Below are 18,577 nucleotides of genomic sequence, written 5' to 3'. Positions count from 1 at the left end.
AAGAACTTCTGGGGGTGACAGAAATTTGTCATCTTGAGGACAGTAGTGGTTACATGACTGCCTGTCAAAGGGCACGGATGGCCCTTACATACCTAAAAAGGGTGATTGCAGATTTATTGCAGAAGTTAAACCTGATCCACTTCAGGCCACTTAGCAAAGAGCTGCAGGCACCTCCTGGAATGTGGGATGGATAAGCACGGGCACAAAATCTCAGGACTGAAGTCTATTTCCTCATTTGATTTCCAGTGCAGTTAAGGATGAGATTCCTTACAAAAGGCATTTTACGGACTGTAATAAGCATTTAAAGTGGCAGACAGAGGGATGCCAGGGTGGCTCAGCAGTTAAGCGTCTGCCTTCAACTCAGGGCATGATCCTGGAGTCCTGGGATCGAGTCCCGTGTCGGGCTCCCTGCATGGAGCCTGCTTCTCCCTCTGCCTGTGTCTCTGCCTCTCATGAATAAATAAAATCTTTATTTTTTAAGGTGGTAGACAGATAGCAAGCATATCAGATTCACAAGTAACCTCACCCTTACCTGTGGTCCCTTTAATCTCTGGGAAGTGAATCCACCAACTAGGGAGTGTTGTGTAGTATGGATTAGAACACACAGTTTTTTTTTATTTTTTTAATTTATTTATGATAGTCTCTCTCTCTCTCTCTCTCTCTCTCACACACACACACACACACACAGAGAGAGAGAGAGAGAGGGAGAGAGAGAGAGGCAGAGACACAGGCAGAGGGAGAAGTAGGTTCCATGCACCGGGAGCCTGACGTGGGATCCGATCCCGGGTCTCCAGGATCGCGCCCTGGGCCAAAGGCAGGTGCCAAACCGCTGCGCCACCCAGGGATCCCCAGTTCACACAGGTTTAATTCATTTTCTTTCAAATCATCTTTATGTTGTATAATAGTTTATTTCATCCAACTTGTTACTTTTGAAGAGTTTTAAACATTAACATACAACAAAATACATCTCACATCGTTGCAGATACTACAGAGAATTCAGCATCCCCTCCTGGGTCTCAGGAGCAGAAAACTGATAAAGAGCTTGTGGACTGGTTACAACTGCAAGGAGCAGATTCGAGTACAATAGAAAAGGTAAATTTCTAACAAAAAAGCATTCCTATGCCCTTCTTACAAAGCAGCTTAGCTCTTCTGTATTCAATTTTTGTTTCAGATTGTTGAAGAAGGTTATACCCTTTCTGATATTCTTAATGACATCACTAGGGAAGATCTAAGACACCTTAGACTACGGTAAGAATGGCTTCAAAACACTGTAATAGAAAATGACTTTTTTCATGTGATTGTGCTTTTAAATCAGTAGAAAACAAAGTGGTGGTCACTTTACTCCTTCACTGAAATCAATTCTCCTTCCTATGTATGGCTATGGCTTAGTCAGAAAACCAACTACCCAACCTCCTCTCTCACACCAGAGTTTCCTTAGGGTAGAGTTGGGTACCAGTGGGAGGTGAAACCCCAGAGCTCTCTCCAGCCCCTCCTTCCTCAGCCTGCTCCGCAGAGCCACCTGGCCCTCCTACTAGAGCCCAAATACAAGAGGAAAGACCTCTAGTTAAGCGAGGAACTGCATTCTGGCAATCTAGACAGGTCTAGAGTTGTACACTGTAGCTTAAGAACTCCTAAAGAAGTACTCGGTGGTGTGCTTACGACTCTAAAGCAGCCTCATTTGTCTCCTAGTGGCGGTTGCCTCTGCCGGCTCTGGACAGCAGTCTGCCAGTACAGAAGGGCTCAGGGGTCTCCGGCCGCCCGAGATGAGGCTGAACTGGTCGGCTTAGGCCAGGGGACAGAGGGAGCGAAGAGCTGACATCCTTCTTAAGATTTCTGTTAACATATACCCGAATTCCACTAAGTTTACATAAGGAAAACCCCGTTATTTAAGAGTTCGAAGTTTTAAAGAATTGCTGAAATGGGATGAGCTTTTTAAATCTCTTACCAACATGTTTTAAAGGTGAGTAGAACTTACGTATTGGGAGAACAGTGGCTGAACTCTAATTTGACATCCCAGAATATTATGGAATCTTTTAAACAAATTTCAATATATACCCTAAAGTAACAGGCTGGGCCTCACTGTTTTAGACCATAGCTTACTATAAACTGGCATTGTACTTAAGAATATGCCTTGTATTTAATGTTTGATATGAATGTAAATAGAAAACTATTAAGAAAATAGCTTTGTATTTAATGTATAAATGAAGAAAACTAAGTTATTTGGCCTTTGAAATGATTATGGTCTTATTTAAAAATGGCATTGTTGGGGCACCTAGCTGGCTCAGCTGATGGAGCATTCGAGTCTTGATCTCAGAGTTGGGAGTTCGAGCCCCATGTTGGGTGTAGAGATTACTTAAAAATAAAATCCTTAAAAAAATAAAAATGGAATTGTCCTTCTACCTCCCTGCCTGGAGATAATATACTTTTACTGAAAAATGATGGTCAGTGTGAAGAGGCTTTAGCTCCCACACGCACACTGAGGAGGGTGTGCATGTAGTATTCGCTGTTAGGTGAGGCACAGGGGCCCTTGCCAAGGGTCAAGGGAATGATCCCACTCCCCTCAAACGTAGGAATGAATGGCTTTTGATTTAGTTGTATACTATTTTTCAGTTATTAAAAGGAATAGAACTATTTTAAGGAAAAATCTGAATCTAAAATAACCTTATATAATATTCACACTAAGTGTGCAGTAACATCTTTTAATGCAACACTGTTGTACAGTTGTACAAAACACATGCAATTACTACCTTAGCCTATATTCTTTTTACGGGTTTTTCTTCCTTAACAAATTTGAGAACACAGAGGCCCTTAGAGTTGGAGCCCACTGAAGGTGTAACTACCTATTATTAACTGATAGACTTAAACTTGATCCACTGATTTGCACCCCGAACTTCAAAAGGCGGATCGCTGCTGTAAATGTGATAGCCTAGTTCTTCCAAAGGCGGTTCCGGATCAGCAGTGGCAAACTGGGCAGCATCCTCAATTTCCTTCCTCACTTCAACATCAATTTCCTATAAATCAGATTACAGTTCAGGAGGTTACTGAGTAAACAGCAGCATAGATACAAGCAGGTCTACTTGGAACAGGTTGCTAGTACAACTAGAACTCTCCTAGGAATAGAAGTACTAACAGGTGCTCTTTATGAACCGAACATCCAAAGTATATTTTTAGGAAAAAACTGCTCCTGGGTTTCAAGGTTTTGCGAATATGACTGACCCATACTTTCCCACTGACCCAGGCAGCTCCCCCAGGAGTGGCAGCTCTCTGGGTGCAAAAAAATACTGGTTGCTGGAAAAGGCGAGCCTACCTTTAGTTCCTCGACACTGGCCAGGTTGCTGTTCACCATTCTATCCTTGAGAAGCATGATAGGGTCACTCTTACTTCTTACTTCCTGAATCTCCTCTCGTGTACGGTAACTACAGGAAGACAAACAGTAGGTAAGGACAGCTCCAGTACAGCTAAGACAGTTGGACACGGAGCAGTCACTGGGAGAGGGTGCACATAGGATACAAGAACTCTGCCTCTAACATTCTAGTATCTTTCATGGAAAACTCTACCCTGGCAATTCCCCTGGCTTCTCAGGTGTTCTGAAGAGGAGGGGCCAAGCTTTTATTTGCTTTTTTGATCCAGATATAGGATCTGAAGGAAGTGGTAGAGCCACTGCCTGTGCCCTCTCACGTCACTGGCAGGTAGCAGAATACCAAGCAGGAAATCAGGCTTTAGGAGCCCAGAGAAGTGAGGCCAGTGAACACTTGCACAGGTTTTCCAATTCCTGATTCTAGAAAAGAAGCCCCACGGTGTTTGAGGATCAGTTAAGAGCGCCAACCGCCCATACACACAGTTGAAAATCTGCAAATGTTGACTCCCGAAAAACAAGTCTTATACAAAATATGTGTTAATCAAGTGTTATTCATGTTACTTCCATGTATTAGTCTATAGTGTGCTCTTAACATAAGTTGGAAAGAAGTGTTATAGTCAAGAGAAATGAAAAAAGAAAATCCCTGGGTCTGTGGGCCCATGTTGTTGAAACCTGTGTTGCTCAAGGGTCAACTGTACATACATCCTTGTCTTGTATCTTCCAACCACCACTAAAAGGGCTCTACTGTTTTTTGAAAATACCAAGTACATTTTTCCATCTAAGTTGTTCTTTATAACATTTCTCTTAGAATACCAATCTACTGCCAGGCTTGTTAGGGCTTACTGACTAAATCTACTACTTTTAACTCTGTCACGCTCTGGGATGGCAGCATTACATGCCAGGGTCACTAAGTGGCAAGTAAAACTATCTTCCTAATGTAACTTACCTTTTTTTTGACCGATTGATTTCAATATATTGAATATCCCACGTGCCAGGTGGCCTCACTCCATACCAGCCAGGTTTTCACATTTCAACTCTATATTCGGGTAATGCCTACAAAAGCTACATGTCCCTAAATATATATATGCTATACCATTGGCCTGTTTTATCCAACAGTTTCTCTTTGTAAAGTAACTTCTACCCATAACATCACAAATCCCAAGTCACATGCTCTCCCCTCTAAGCCAGCCAGGTGCCCCCTTCTCTGCAATTCATTACTGCTCATGCTAACATGTACATACTACAAATAAGGATTTTCAGAATGCTTCCAGGCAAAGACTCAAATAATTACTCGATACCAACAAATTCACCGCATGAAGCCCACTGGTGTCTGGCTTCCAAAGCAAATGTTGAAATGCTTTGCTTTTTCATATGAGTAGCACCATACAAAGCCCACCCACCCAGGGACACCACACCCAGATTTCCCATGACCATACCTGACACCAGGGTCGCTCATGCTGTGTCCATGGTAACGGTAAGTCTGTAGCTCCATCAATATGGGCCCCTAAAACAGAACCCAGTGAGACGATGAGTACAGCACATCCTTTCAGAATCAAAGATATTCTCATTGGATTTTCTATAAGTTGGCTGAGTTGTCAAGAATTTCCTATTAGCTGACTGACTTAAGAATTATGTTCTCCTTTCTGATACCTGTATGTACTCCATGTTTCATCCTTCTAGTTTATATGGAACTTAATTGCTTTTTATTTTTTTAAGATTTTAATTCATGAGAGAGAGGGGGGCGGGGACCCCAAGATCATGACCCGAGCCAAAGGCAGACCACTAAGCTACCCAGGCACCACAAGAACTTAGTTTCTGAATCAAAAGGTATTCAGCATGTTCTAGAGCCCACTGATATTATTTCATCAGCACTGCCTTTGACATAGAATAATCCTATAAAACAGCTGAGATTTAATGCAGAAAAACCCATTAGAAAGCAGGTATGACAGCAAGAAAGGGGGGATGGTTTATCTTCAGGGCCAATAAAGCTAGTTTTTCCCCCTCAGGCACATATGAATGATCTACAAGCATCTGGATTCTTTTAAAAAGGTACAGAAAAATACAATACAAAATCCCACAGAATATGACTAAAAGCAGACTTCTAGATGTGCTGGAAAGTGTGGAAGGGAGAATTAAAACTAGGCTGGGTAGGTCAATCTCCACCTCACCTATAAGGGCTGACAACCAGTCCTGCACAGATGCGGCTAGTGTGTAACAACGTTGGTGGTAACAGACAACACGTGATGATTAACCCCAGGACTTGGCTGGCCAGCCCGACCACATCCAGGACAGTTTGCTCCTCCTTCACTAGCCCCCTTCCAGAAGACAGCTTTGAACACTGAGGGGAAGAGGGTGGATCTAGGATCCCTGGGCAGTGTGGTGTAGTAGTTGGGGGTGGGGCACAAAGGGAGAGGCCCAGCTCTCAGTCCAAGAGCCTGGGATCCAATCTGGGCTGTCATGTATAGTCGCTACGTACCCTTAAACTGCTCTGTGCCTTAGTTATTGTACAGATGAGGGACCTAACTCAGGGGTTGTGTTGGTTCACACATAAGTGCTTACTGTATCACCTGACCCAGGTCAATCCCTCAATAAGGATTTATTTTTCACCTATTTTTCTGTTCTGTGCCACCTAGGAGCTATTGGAAAACACAGTGGGCTAGGCTAAGGGGGTTTCTAGACTCTCCCCTAATTCCAAGATGAGGCTGAGAAAGTCAACACATGTAAACCAGTATATATAAAATTATAAAATAAAGTCAACACTATAAACCAGTGATCCTGTTTCCATGTTAAGTTTGTATTCCACATGTTCTTTCAGGAACTGGGGAAGAGGGGAATGATATCCACCGCTCAAGTCTATACCTCTCTAGTCTTGGAGTCCCGATGTAGACTGCTGAGCTCACTGCCACCTCAGCCATACTTGATTTCATTCCTCTGTTCTCATGTGCAGCACCCCCACATTTCCCTCCCTGCTCCACCCTCATTCCCCATTTGCATCACTGGTAGCCCAGTCTTCCCACATGGGTGTCACAGAAAGGTAAACCCTAGGGGCATGCTTTCTGGGCTGTGAACACCAATTCAGGGAGAACATCATCCTTTCCACTTGCTCTGCTGGCATCTAAGCCAACCTCACTGTTCCCTTCTCCCTCTACTGCTCTACCTGAAAGGTCCAGATTCTCAGGACTGAAACAGCAAGGTGAAGATTACATATTTTAACCGTAATATTTAAATTATGGAAGATGAGCTTACACTGAATGCCTATTATCCTAGCAAAGTTCTGTGCTGAGCACTGGGAGGGGGGTCCCCAATATGCTCACTCAAGGGGCTTATTATGATTAACAGGGTGGCAGGTGGGGGTGGGTGGGCAGAGGTTGGAGGCACATAAATAACCAAACCACAAGGCAAAATGCTGAGGAAGCACTCAAGAGGAAAGATTCACCCTAAACAGGGGCAATGTGGGATGTTTCCTAAGAGGTAAGCTATCAAGACCACAGTATTTACAAAGGGACCCAATTCACTGGACTCTGCTCCTGCCTTCTACACAACTAATTACCAGCAAACCCTGAAGAGCTATAATAGACACATGGGAGACATTCTTTTAAGATAAATGTCAATGGACATCTCTAGCCCAGAGGGTTGAGTCTTACCTTTCCAGATCTACAGTAGGCGGCTGCAAACCTTGTTGCCTCCCGGACACACAAGACATCCATTCCATCTACCTGTTCATACACAGAAAGGGCAGAGCATAAATCAAACCGTGTCAAACCAATTTTACAGGATCCATTCACGCGCTATGAACAGAGAATGCCTGCGTGTGTCTGGGACTGTCAAGGAACCACAAAGAGCTATCACGCTGCGAAGGGGTAGTCCCGGCTGCACACCAGGCGCCCTTACCCGCAGCCCAGGAATGAAGTCGCCTCTCTTGTAGTAATCAGTGCTGGCTGCTGCTCTCTCAACAGACGTTCCCATTCCGTAGCGGTTATTCTCACAGATGAAGATACACGGCAATTTCCACAAAGCTGCCATGTTGTAAGCTTCAAATATCTGACCCTGGAAGTATGTATAAAAAGTTCAAGTGGTTTCATTTTGCTACTTTTCTCTAGACTTCTTCATCGTCCCCAAAAGCTGCTGCTCTCCCTGGCACAAGACCTTTCATAAAACTGAAAAGCTTCCTTCACCTTCCACAGCAGAGCTTTTGAGGGAAAGGAGTGTGTTGGTGAGGGAGGAAGAAACGGCAAGCATCATCTCTTTTTGCAACCAAAGGAAGTGACAAACGAAGTAAATTCCACCACTTGTTTCGGTGGGGCCAAGGCAGTGGTGTAGAATATAGTAGGAAAAGAGAAACATGTAAAACTTTGTGACTACCTAGTTTTATGCTTTGTTATAAATCCTAGGAGACCCAATGGACAACCAGAGTGAACCAATGACTGAGAATCAGCATCCAGAGCAGGGCCTCAGAGTGTTGTCTGTGGAATGGTGAGGACTCCGACCGTGACAGGAAAAGTATAGAAAGAGCCAGGGCTCAGAAACCATGAGACAATGCCATGCCCTCCAAGAGAATGAGTCTGTACATTACAGGATTGGTATAAGAACAAGTCTGCACTGGGTTAAATTGGAAAAAGGTCCTTCACCCACAGAGTGTTTGTGAAGCACTGAGCTGGAGGCAAAGGAGAGCTCCTTCCTGGGTGTGCGCCCGTATGAAGCACTTGTGCAACGTGCCACAAAGTATACCTGTAATCTGGCCATAAAACCAAATTCTAGCTTGCCCCGATATGACTACTTCAACTACTAGGCAATAGACTACTTCGCTACAAATGAACTCTGACTACTCAACACTTTGGAGATAAAACTGCAATGGTTATTGCAAAGTCAAGAGACACATACTCACCTGATTAGCAGCACCATCGCCATATAAAGTCAAACAGACCTCATCCTTTCCATTATACTTACAGGCCAAAGCAATTCCTGCTCCCAAGGGCACCTAATATTAAGGACAACCAAGAAAAGAACCACAGAAATCCATGAGGGGAGAAATTAATGCTCTGCATTTCAAGTTCTCACCAGAACTTAAAACAGAAATTACACTGTCACTAGAAACTCTCTACCCTACCCCCAATATTATAATCAAACTGGTAAAGCAACATGAATAATTTTTCTATTTCAACCATTAAATAACACTTCTGTAAAGATTCAATGACTAAAGAGCTAAAATATGAAACTGTTTTTTAACATATAGCAAAGTCACATTACAAAGTGAGCCAAACAATCTAGTTATAATTTTATGTTGTTACTTCTTCGAGTTTTTTTTTTTAAGATTTTATTTATTTATTCATGAGAGACAGAGAGAAACACAGGCAGAGGGAGAAGCAGGCTCTATGCAGGGAGCTCGACGTGGGACTCAATCCCGGGTCTCCAGGATCACACCCTGAGCCAAAGGCAGGTGCTAAACCACTGAGCCACCAGTGATCCCCCAAGTTCTAGTTAATTAACATAGCATCATATTGGTTTCAGAAGGAGAATTTAGTGATTCATCACTTACATATCACACCCAGGCTGATACTTCATTATTCACTAACTGATGAGAACAAAAAGGACTACATAACCACAAAAGCTGAAGTGATGTCTAATGTGGCCCCTAAGATCCTGATCACCTGCCTTTCCTCCTCAGATACCCTCAACTGCAGTCTACAGCAGGGAGAGGAAGGCCTAAGTGGATGTGACAAAGCAATCAATGTACTTAAATATAATAAAGGTACAGGCCGCTTCTAGGGGCTCTTGCTTACATATAAAACTAAACACCTAAGAGAATTTTAAATCACTATCCAAATCTATTTATTAACTGATAAAATGGTAGGCTATGAAGCAATAGGTCTTTTAAAGTCCACTCAGCCTCCAAAGTACTAAAATATTTCAGAGGGAAGTTCTCTGGGGGATGAAATGTTAAGACATGATCCAGGGCCAGATCTAGGAAAGCATGCAATCCCCTCATCCTTGTCATGGATTACCTGAGCTCCAACAATGCCATTACCCCCATAGAAGTTCTTGGCATACATATGCATCGATCCACCTTTTCCTTTAGCACAACCTCCTCTTCTTCCTACAAATGGCAGCATGTGCACATACACATCAGAAAGCAAATAAACAAAAGAAAACCACACCCCAAGTATCTACTTAGAGGCTCATCAACCACTAGAACTCACAGGCTAGTTCAACTCTATAAGCACCCATCCCTCTAGGCAAATATATACTCCACCCTTATCTCCCAGTCCTTGAATGAAGGTCAATCCAGGCCAAAGTCTTTGACCTTCCCAGCTCCTTGACCATGGGGTTTCCTTTAAACATCAGCATGGTACCCTGGGCCCCCCCCTTTTTTTTTGGCGCTAGTTACAAACATCTTCCAATTTATCCTACATTGGTGCACTGAACAGTTCAAGAGTCAAGGGGGACAAAGGGAATATTAAAAAGCTTCCTAGAATTTAAATTGCATACAATGAAATACTCCTACTCCACTTACTTTCTATGACTGCTAATTTCTACTGGCATGCTTGAGTGACAAACAGTATTACGATTTTACAAAGCTAACATTTTTAAACTTTTACCTAAAGGCCAAATGACCTCAAAAATGGTAAGTTTACTCAAAAGCACAACAGAGGTAACAGAGAACCAAAAGAGAGAGATTTTTTTTTAACTCAAAACCGTTTTAATTAAGTTGTAATAGCATCTTAATATGAGAGATCTGCAAATGTATTTCACTGATTTCCCCTTTTTGAAAAATCAATAGCAAACCTGTAAGCTCTGCGAGAATTTCTCTGACAGAAAGGCCACGAGTAAAGGTAAAGCCATGAGCCCGATAGGCTGTGATAAGATGGTCTGTGGGATTTATGCCAGCCTCCAGGCCCACACAACAAGCTTCCTACATTAAAGGAAGAAGCAGCAATGAATCAATACAATACACATTTCTAGACAAAATCCTTAAACTATTATGAAAATTTAGCCTAGTAGAACTCTTAATAAGCACAAAAGGAGCTTGATTTTTCACTGCAAACAGAATAGAGGGTAAAGCTCAAGCCAGAAGCTACAAATTAATAATCCATAGATGTACTATTTCAAGCCCATGCAGTGATTTGGAGAAAAATCCTGAATATTAAATGTTACTTGGAGGGGAACATTAATATTAGGGGAATTTCATATGAAAATCAACACTCCTGTCCTCTCTTGAAGGACCAACAGGAAGCATTAACCCTGTATTTCCATATGGCACTAACTGGCTGGAACCAAATTATGGTGTCCCCTAGTGGGAAGGGCCTGGCCCACTCCATCCAGTTCACTACCAGTCCCACTTTCTTCACTAATTTATTCTACCCAGCTGGTCCCCATAGGCATTTTAATTCGTAACCCTTGGCCTAAACCCACAAAACAAAACACAAAGTGAAAAACCCTTTCCCCCATGAGTATATGCACTATAGGTGATCACAAAGTCATCAAGGTGCAAGACACCAGCAATGGGACGTGTGCATGAATTCCTTAGTATGAGCTTTGTAGCGGGCCTCAGCATGCTCATCTTTATTCTGACAGGCAGGCCTCAAATCCTTCAGAGGCATAAGGCAGGGTAATACCAATAAATACAAACCATACTTAAACTCCTACATCTAACATTGTTTTATTACAAAACCACCACTCACCTGACCATCACACAAGTGACAGAAACCACGAATAATTTTCTGTTTATACAGCTGATCTGCCTTTAACTCCATTCGGCGAACTGTCTGCATCATCCTATAGTACCTGAGCCCATCCTCCCTGGTGAGCACTGTGGTGACAGGAGGGCCCTCTTCTAGCCGGTGAAGATCGCATTTCTGAAATGGAATCAGTTAACTTCCAGTTACTGCAATGTAAACACTGACCACCCACTTAGAGATCTAATATCTTACTGCAGTAATATTTAACTCAAAAACCAGCAGAGGAGCACATAAGAAATGCTGCATATTACTTCTGACTCCTTTCATCATAAAGCTCATTATGTGAGAGGATCTAGTTTTGGAGGCAAGAAATCTAAGATGACTTTCACTGAAAACCCATGGAAGTCAAATGAGTTACAGGCTGAAAGACAAACTTTGAAAGGAATATTCTAAGAAAATTCTAAGATTGATTGATTGATTGATTGATTGATTTATGAGAGAGAGAGAGAGAGAGAGAGAGAGAGAGAGAGAGAGAGAGAGAATGAGCTGGGAAAGGGGCAGAGGGAGAGGAAGAAGTGACTCCCCTCTGAGCAGGGAGCCCAATGGACCCCTGGGTCATGACCTGAGCCAAAGGAAGCCAATCAACTCACCACACTACCCAGGCACCCCTAAGAAACTTCTTATTGAAATGTTTTCCTGAAACACATTCTAAATTTTAGATTAAGTCTTTGTTTTAGCCCATACCCTGTCCCCTCCCCAAAACACAACAAGCTGCTAAGAGTGAATTCTAATTTTTGCTAAACTTCTTTGAACCTCTGACACTAGAACATTTAGAATAAAATGGTGAAAAAGCATGAATATCAAAATGTTCTATTCCAAAGGTAAAACTGTGTAAATATGTTTACCTGTGGAAAAATTATTAACACAAAGCAAAACACCTCTTACCTTAATTTCAAATGTAGCATCATTTGCAAAATTACGGGAGGCCACCAACACTCTGCTTGCCTTGAAAAACCAAAATATACAAATATATCAGTATGTTTTATTGTCAGGTATTATAAATCAGTTCTCAGAATGCAATCCTGGAATTTTCCTAAGCCCCAACATATTCACGGGTCTATCCCTCCATTCTCTTTACGGTGTTGGGATCTTGCCTTCAAAATGAATCCATGTTCTGGCCAATGAACCATGACCATACCCACCTCTGAAGGGTAACAGGAAAAAGAGAAAGGGAGGCAAAATCAAACCCATCCTCTTGGGCATTTTGTTTCCAAAGAAATTACAGTGAAAATAGAATAAATTTAGTGGCCAAATTAAAGAGAGAGCCTAGGTAGCCTGTGGGCTTTATTTCTGCTATTTGCAGTCATAACCAGACATTGAACAAATTGTCGGAATTATTCTTCATATAAAACTATGATCCAATTCCTATTTCAGGCAAACCACTACTCTATGAAATGGCTCCATAAGAAAAATATTTTAAACTACTCAAAGTACGAGACACACATGTTAGAAATCTAGAAGACAAAAGAAAGATACTCAATGGACTCTATGGACATTTTATAATTTGAACAGCTCAGATCTTGGACAGGCTCCTCCAGAAGCCTCAGAAGGGAGAGAGATTCTCTGCAACCAGCTTTCCCTTCTTGATGTTTGGGTGGCTGCTACCGCTTGGGTGGTAAAAAGCTGGGAAAATGTCTCTTTCCCTCTTTCAATTGAAAATACCTGCTCACAACAGAGGTACTCTACGTGACAGCTAAGGTCCAGATTAGACCGCAAAACAACCAATTACAATTACTGTACTGTCACATTGTGCCATGTTTTCAAACACTGATTATAAACTGACATAATGAGACGCCTGGGTGGCTCATCACTTAAGCGTCTGCCTTCGGTCGAGGGCATGATCCTGAGGTCCCGGGATGGAGTCCTGCATCGGGCTCCCTGCGTGGAGCCTGCTTCTCCCTCAGCCTATGTCTCTGACTCTCTCTCATATAAATAAATAAATAAAATCCTTAAAAAAATAAACTGACATAACTTCTTTTTATGAAGACTTGAAGCATATTCTTCAGATCCCATGAAAGGTCGTTTTGATGTATTCCTACAGCGTATTACCTTACCATCCAACTTCTAGCACTGGACTTGATCTTGGTGAGAAGGGTTAAGAATGACCTGCTAAATACCCCGCCAGTGTATAAAAACCTATTATCTACTTGTCTCTTCACCCATCAATATACCATTATCTGATAAAGCCAAGACAATGACACTGCTGTAGGAAAAACACTTAAATACTAGAAATAAATGCGTTAGAGGCAGAGTCCATTAATATACCTAAGAATATGTGAAGAAAATTGAGGAATTTAGAAAGGGGAGGTGAGGTGACAAACTAAAGGTGATGTTTGGCAATCATGAAACAGACCTGTTATTTTTACCAATTAACAAATTATGTTGTGGGGCCAAAAATACTTCTTGTGACACAAAATAAATTTCCAAATACAGCTACAGAAACTGTAATTTTCAGAAATATTTAAAACTAAAGACCTAGAACGCCTGGGTGGCTCAGTGATTAAACATCTGTCCTCGGCTCAGGTCGTGATCCTGGAGTCCCGGGATCGAGTCCCACATTGGGCTCCCTGCATGGAGCCTGCTTCTCCTCTGCCTGTGTCTCTGCCTCTATGTCTCTCATGAATAAAATCTTTAAATAAATAAATAAATAAATAAATAAATAAATAAATAAATAAATAAAACTAAAGACCTTGTTGAAACACTGTATTGTACACCTGAAATTACAATGTATGTCAACTGGAATTCAAATAAAAACTTAATAAAACTAGAGACCAAACCCACTGAGAAGATCTTAAAGTTGAAACCAACAATGACAGACTATATATTAGACAGTGAAAGAGTGCTCCTTACTTTGAACCACCCCTCTTTCTGGCTATTTTGTTTTACCTATTGCCTGCATATATGGCATTAATTATACTAAGGCACAGAAAAATACTTTGAAGAATTATCTGTTAACTGTAGATTATGTGTGTCTGTGGGCCCAAACCCAGTTTAATAGCTCCCTATCCTTGCAACAGAGCAAATCAGGTAATCAGTGTTTCCATAAACTGTAATTATTGATGAGATGTCCCCAGAGTGCTCAGTGCACTTCAGGCTCTTGGGTCTAATGTACTTATTTATCAGGTTTCAGTTGTGTTAACACAGGCTACTTAGAGTGTTCAAAGTGTTTGTTTTAAAATCATCAGAGACCAATACTTTATTTTTTGAACCTGTACTTCTTAATGCTAAAAAATCATTGTTAGATGAAAGGAAACACACTTGAAACTGTCATGAACTGGGTAAGTTTCTTATTCCACAGATTGCCAAGTTCCCATTCTGGGTTTGACACTTTGATTTGCAAAAGTGTCTTTAAAAATAAGTAAGCATACCAGATGTTACTCCCATCAAGACAGAAACAACCACTTTCTAAGCACAGGTGATACAAATAAGTTTAAGGAATTTGTCTTTCAAAAAACTCATTGTATAAAGTAGGTGTTTAATATCTTAGAGAACGTAAGGGAAAATGTTGCACTTTCACTGTCTCTAATCGTTTTTATCTTTTTTAAGATTTTATTTATTTATTCATTAGAGACACACAGAGAGAGAGAGAGAGGCAAGATACAATAGGCAGAGGGAGAAGCAGGCTCCATGCAGGAAGCCCAATGTGGGACTCAATCCCGGTACTCTGGGATCACGCCCTGAGCTGAAGGTGGAAGCTCAACTGCTGAGCCACCCAGGCATCTCTCTAATGGTTATTTTTAAAAAACTAATAGAAGAAATGTTATACATAGGAATCCATTTCCGCTGTAATAATCTTTTCTCTCAATAACAATTTTTGACTAAATGAAGTTTTCTATTCTACTCTGATCTTATCCAGTTAACAAATTACTAGAACTCAAAATTCATTTTTTAAAAAATATTTATTTATTCGAGGGGGGGGAGGGGGGGAGAGAGAGAGAGAGAGAGAGAGAAAGAGGCAGGCAGAGACACAGGCAGAGGGAGGAGCAGACTCCATGCAGGGAGCCTGACGTGGGACTCGATCCCAGGTCTCCAGGATCAGGCCCTGGGCTGAAGGCAGCGCTAAACCGCTGAGCTACCTGGGCTGCCCTCAAAATTCATTTCTATTTGATTTGGGCAGTATTATATGATTTTTTGAAGAGACCAAAGTTTTATGGAGATGAAGTGCAATTTGCATTTCATGCCAACACATTGCTGGAAGACTGGAAAACACAACCAGAAATATTTTGGATAGCCGAGCAAATGAGCCTCTAATATTAAATAATGGCTTCTCTCTGTTCCTAGGGACACAGAGATGACAGTAATTTGAAACGCACACACTATTTTTTTTCTGTAGAACATCACCAATTCTATCAAAGTTTTTCCTTTCTACTACAACCCTTTAAATTTAACATGATACAAACTAAGATTCTCATATAAAGTTGAACACATGTTTCCATTACTTACATTCAACTAAAAACTGAAGTTGTGGAGATTAAATAGCCTAGCATCTGGCACATATTAAGATCTCAAGAAATGTTGGATCTATCATGTGATATACAGAAATAACACTGAAATGAGCGTATCCTTTAGGTGGATCTAGTTGCAATTAAATGCTAATGACTGGGGATCCCTGGGTGGCGCAGCGGTTTAGCGCCTGCCTTTGGCCCAGGGCGCGATCCTGAAGACCCGGGATCGAATCCCACATCGGGCTCCCAGTGCATGGAGCCTGCTTCTCCCTCTGCCTGTGTCTCTGCCTCTCTCTCTCTCTCTCTCTCTGTGTGACTAATAAAAAAAAAAATGCTAATGACTGATGAACCAAATTGTGTTTTTTTTCCCCAAATTGTGTTTTGTAGTCAATGGGGATCCTGGAGGGTCAATGGGATTCCCAAAAGGGTATACTTCCTACCTTTCAATGATTTCTGCCCACAGTAAGCAGAACTGCCACAAAGTCCTGGAAGTTACTAGAACCTGAACTGCAAGTCAAGCTTGGCTACAGTTCTACCCAGTAATACTACCTCCCCATACCTAGAGGTCAAAATGCTCGAAGGCTTTAGGCACATCTAAAAACTGGAGCCATAAATAGTGCTAACCTCTAACCCCACTCTCCCAAGCACCAAAGCTGTTTTCTTTAGCTACTTTTACCCTAAGCGTGTGCGTGTAAGAAGGGCAATTTCCTCCGGGTTCTGCTTGACTACTCTTGGAAGTGACTGCCAAGAAAAACTCAACACTGAGGGAAAGGAGGGGTGGTGGTTTCTGGTGAGCATGACCCGGACTTAACCCTCCAGAGCTGGGTGAAGGTGTTCCACAAATGTATACCCAAGGGGGCACTGAAATAACATTTTTAAAAAAAGATTTTATTTATTCATGAAAGACAGAGACATAGGCAGAGGGAGAAGCAGGCTTCCCATGGGGAGCCTGATGTGGAACTTGATCCCAGGACCCCGGGATCACTACCTGAGCCAAAGGCCGACTCTCAACCACTAAGCCACCCAGGTTCCCCTGAAATAACATCTAACACAGATGGCACCTACTATATACCAGGTGCTATTTGGCAAGGTTTACATACATGTCAAGAGTTTAAGCTTCAGGACAACCCCTTGGGGTGAATACTCGTATTATCTCTTTAGAGAGCTGGAAACCGAGCAAGGGAGATTTAAAACAAAAACCTGCCCAAGCTCACAGAGCTAGTAAATGGTGAGGCAGGTGTTTGAACAGGACCAGTTTCCGAAGTTCACGTTCTTAACACACCACGTGGCCTCTTAGTCAAGAAGAACGAAATTAGGAAGACTTCAAATGAATGGGCAGGATCAACTGGGGACTCGTGGATGCCCCAGGCCCCCTTTTATGTCAGCAGTAAATGAACGGGCATTTCTGGAGCACACCTACTGTAGCCGGCGCCGGGAGTCACAGCTGACCTCCCCGTGGACCTGGTAGAGCTCCCCTCCCCCCTTTTGCTGCTGATGGGCCCAGCAGCCGCTAGTCCCGGAGCTGGGAGCCGAGTGCCAGGCGCGAAGGCAGAACAAAAGGCCCGCTACCCTCCGGCCGCTCCGCAGCGCCCTAAGAGGCACCACACCACGCGCCCCCAAGCCCTGGCCGTACTCCTGCGTCGGGCCCCGCCTCGGTCCCGGGCCCCGCCTCGACCCCGCTCGCGCCCTACCCCGGGCCGCCCATGCTGCTGCCTCACCGGCTTCTGGGAGACGCCCGACAACACGCGGGAGACAGCGGCGAGCATCTTCCTCATGGATTGCCGGGAGCGGCAGCGGCGTAGGCGACTCCCAAGTACACAGGCGGCGCGGCCCCGAAATCTCCCAAGTCTCCTTCAGGCGCCCGGAGCGGACGCCACGCCTTAACTGCAGCACGACCGACGAAACGGAAATTCGTCACGCGCCGCGCCAGGCCGCAGGCCAACCAAGCGGGCTCCCAGTTGCGTGTCCCACCCACCAAAAAGGTCCGCGGCCGCTCATTGGGTGTTGGTGCCAGAGGGGGCGGGCGCTGGGGCTCGTTGCGTCATCACGTCACGGGCGGGCAGGGATGCGGGAACTTGAGGGCGTCCGCCTGGGAAAGTGGAGCCCCGCCTCCGGAACCCCGCGGGAAAATGGCTTTTCAAGGAGTTTTGCGACTCAGATTAGGCGTGCACGGCGGGAAACCGTACGGGCCACCTGCCGTGCGCCCAGTCTCGCCGGGGCTGCACTTTGGCAGCCTTCGCTCAGTGCACGGCAAGATGAAGACTCATGGCGTGGTCGGAGCCGAGACGGAACCTCTGGTTTCTGTAAATGGTTTTGCTGCTAACTTGTCTTTAAGAGATCATGTAACAGTTGTAAAATGCTGCCCTGTGTACTTGAGTTACGATCTAAAAATCAATTCCCCAAGTAAATATTGAGAGATCAGCTGGGAAAAGCCTTTAGCTCTAGTTACTGGTTCGCGAGCTCAACAGGACAGCCGCATGACACAGCTGATAATAAAAGCACACACAAAGAAGCAAACACAAAAATAAGTCTAGGCTCGATTCAGTGAGTTCCCAGGTCAGAGAGCTGACTGTGGGCCAGTGGGGTTACACCTGGGATACTAGGTTCAGATTTGGGGTCCCCATGTAAGGGGAATGTTGTCAAAAATGGGTGGAATCCAGGGGACAGTGGTCAGAATGGTGAGGCTGAAACCACAATTTGAACTCCAAGAACTTGAACTGACTCAAGGACTCAAGTCACCTTGTTTACACTTCAGGTCCCTCACAGCTTGGCTGGGATCTGCTCCATGTCATCTTCACTCTGGCACTCAGACTGATGGAATAGCATCTGTCAGCAACTTACTGTACCGTAAAAGGCAAAGAGATCATTTAAACTCGCTCTCAGGGCAGCCCTGGTGGCTCAGCGGTTTAGCGCCGCCTTCAGCCCTGGGCGTGATCCTGGGGTCCCCAGATCGAGTTCCACGTCAGGCTCCCTGCATGGAGCCTGCTTCTCCCTCTGCCTGTGTCTCTGCCTGTCTCTCTTTAAAAAGATAAATAGAT

General features: G+C 43.5%; 2 protein-coding genes across 2 annotated transcripts in view; one reads left to right on the top strand and one right to left on the bottom strand.

The window, feature by feature from the left end:
• The window catches only part of MAP3K15 (mitogen-activated protein kinase kinase kinase 15), a 113,105-nt gene extending 111,289 nt beyond the window's left edge, over positions 1-1,816 (top strand). Inside the window, exons 27-29 of the mRNA XM_072744862.1 lie at positions 983-1,092; positions 1,172-1,248; positions 1,690-1,816. Coding sequence (XP_072600963.1) covers positions 983-1,092; positions 1,172-1,248; positions 1,690-1,816 — 314 coding nt within the window. The remainder of the gene's footprint in view (positions 1-982; positions 1,093-1,171; positions 1,249-1,689) is intronic.
• PDHA1 (pyruvate dehydrogenase E1 subunit alpha 1) lies at positions 889-17,587 on the bottom strand. The gene is made up of 11 exons (XM_025997487.2): positions 17,258-17,587; positions 11,980-12,039; positions 11,038-11,211; positions 10,142-10,268; positions 9,361-9,452; positions 8,244-8,336; positions 7,250-7,405; positions 7,003-7,074; positions 4,795-4,862; positions 3,308-3,416; positions 889-3,011 (listed from the first exon to the last, which is right to left on the bottom strand). Exons 1-11 carry the CDS (start codon positions 17,312-17,314, stop codon positions 2,847-2,849), a joined length of 1,173 nt encoding a protein of 390 aa, XP_025853272.1. The 5' UTR covers positions 17,315-17,587; the 3' UTR covers positions 889-2,846.
• Positions 17,588-18,577: the final 990 nt, after the last annotated feature.

Source organism: Vulpes vulpes, chromosome X (assembly GCF_048418805.1).
Source record: "Vulpes vulpes isolate BD-2025 chromosome X, VulVul3, whole genome shotgun sequence".
Taxonomy (NCBI): Eukaryota; Metazoa; Chordata; class Mammalia; order Carnivora; family Canidae; genus Vulpes; species Vulpes vulpes.
Note: the sequence above shows the minus strand (reverse complement) of the source record. Positions and strands in the feature narration are given on the sequence as shown.

Bases quoted from the DNA above. Each gene is read 5' to 3' on its own strand.
- PDHA1 (XM_025997487.2), bottom strand. From the start codon at position 17,314: ATGAGGAAGATGCTCGCCGCTGTCTCCCGCGTGTTGTCGGGCGTCTCC. The intron at 11,212-11,979 runs GTAAGAGGTGTT...ATTCCATTTCAG, and splicing joins ATGCTACATTTGAAATTAAG to AAATGCGATCTTCACCGGCT. The intron at 10,269-11,037 runs GTGAGTGGTGGT...CCTTTAATGTAG, and splicing joins GTCACTTGTGTGATGGTCAG to GAAGCTTGTTGTGTGGGCCT.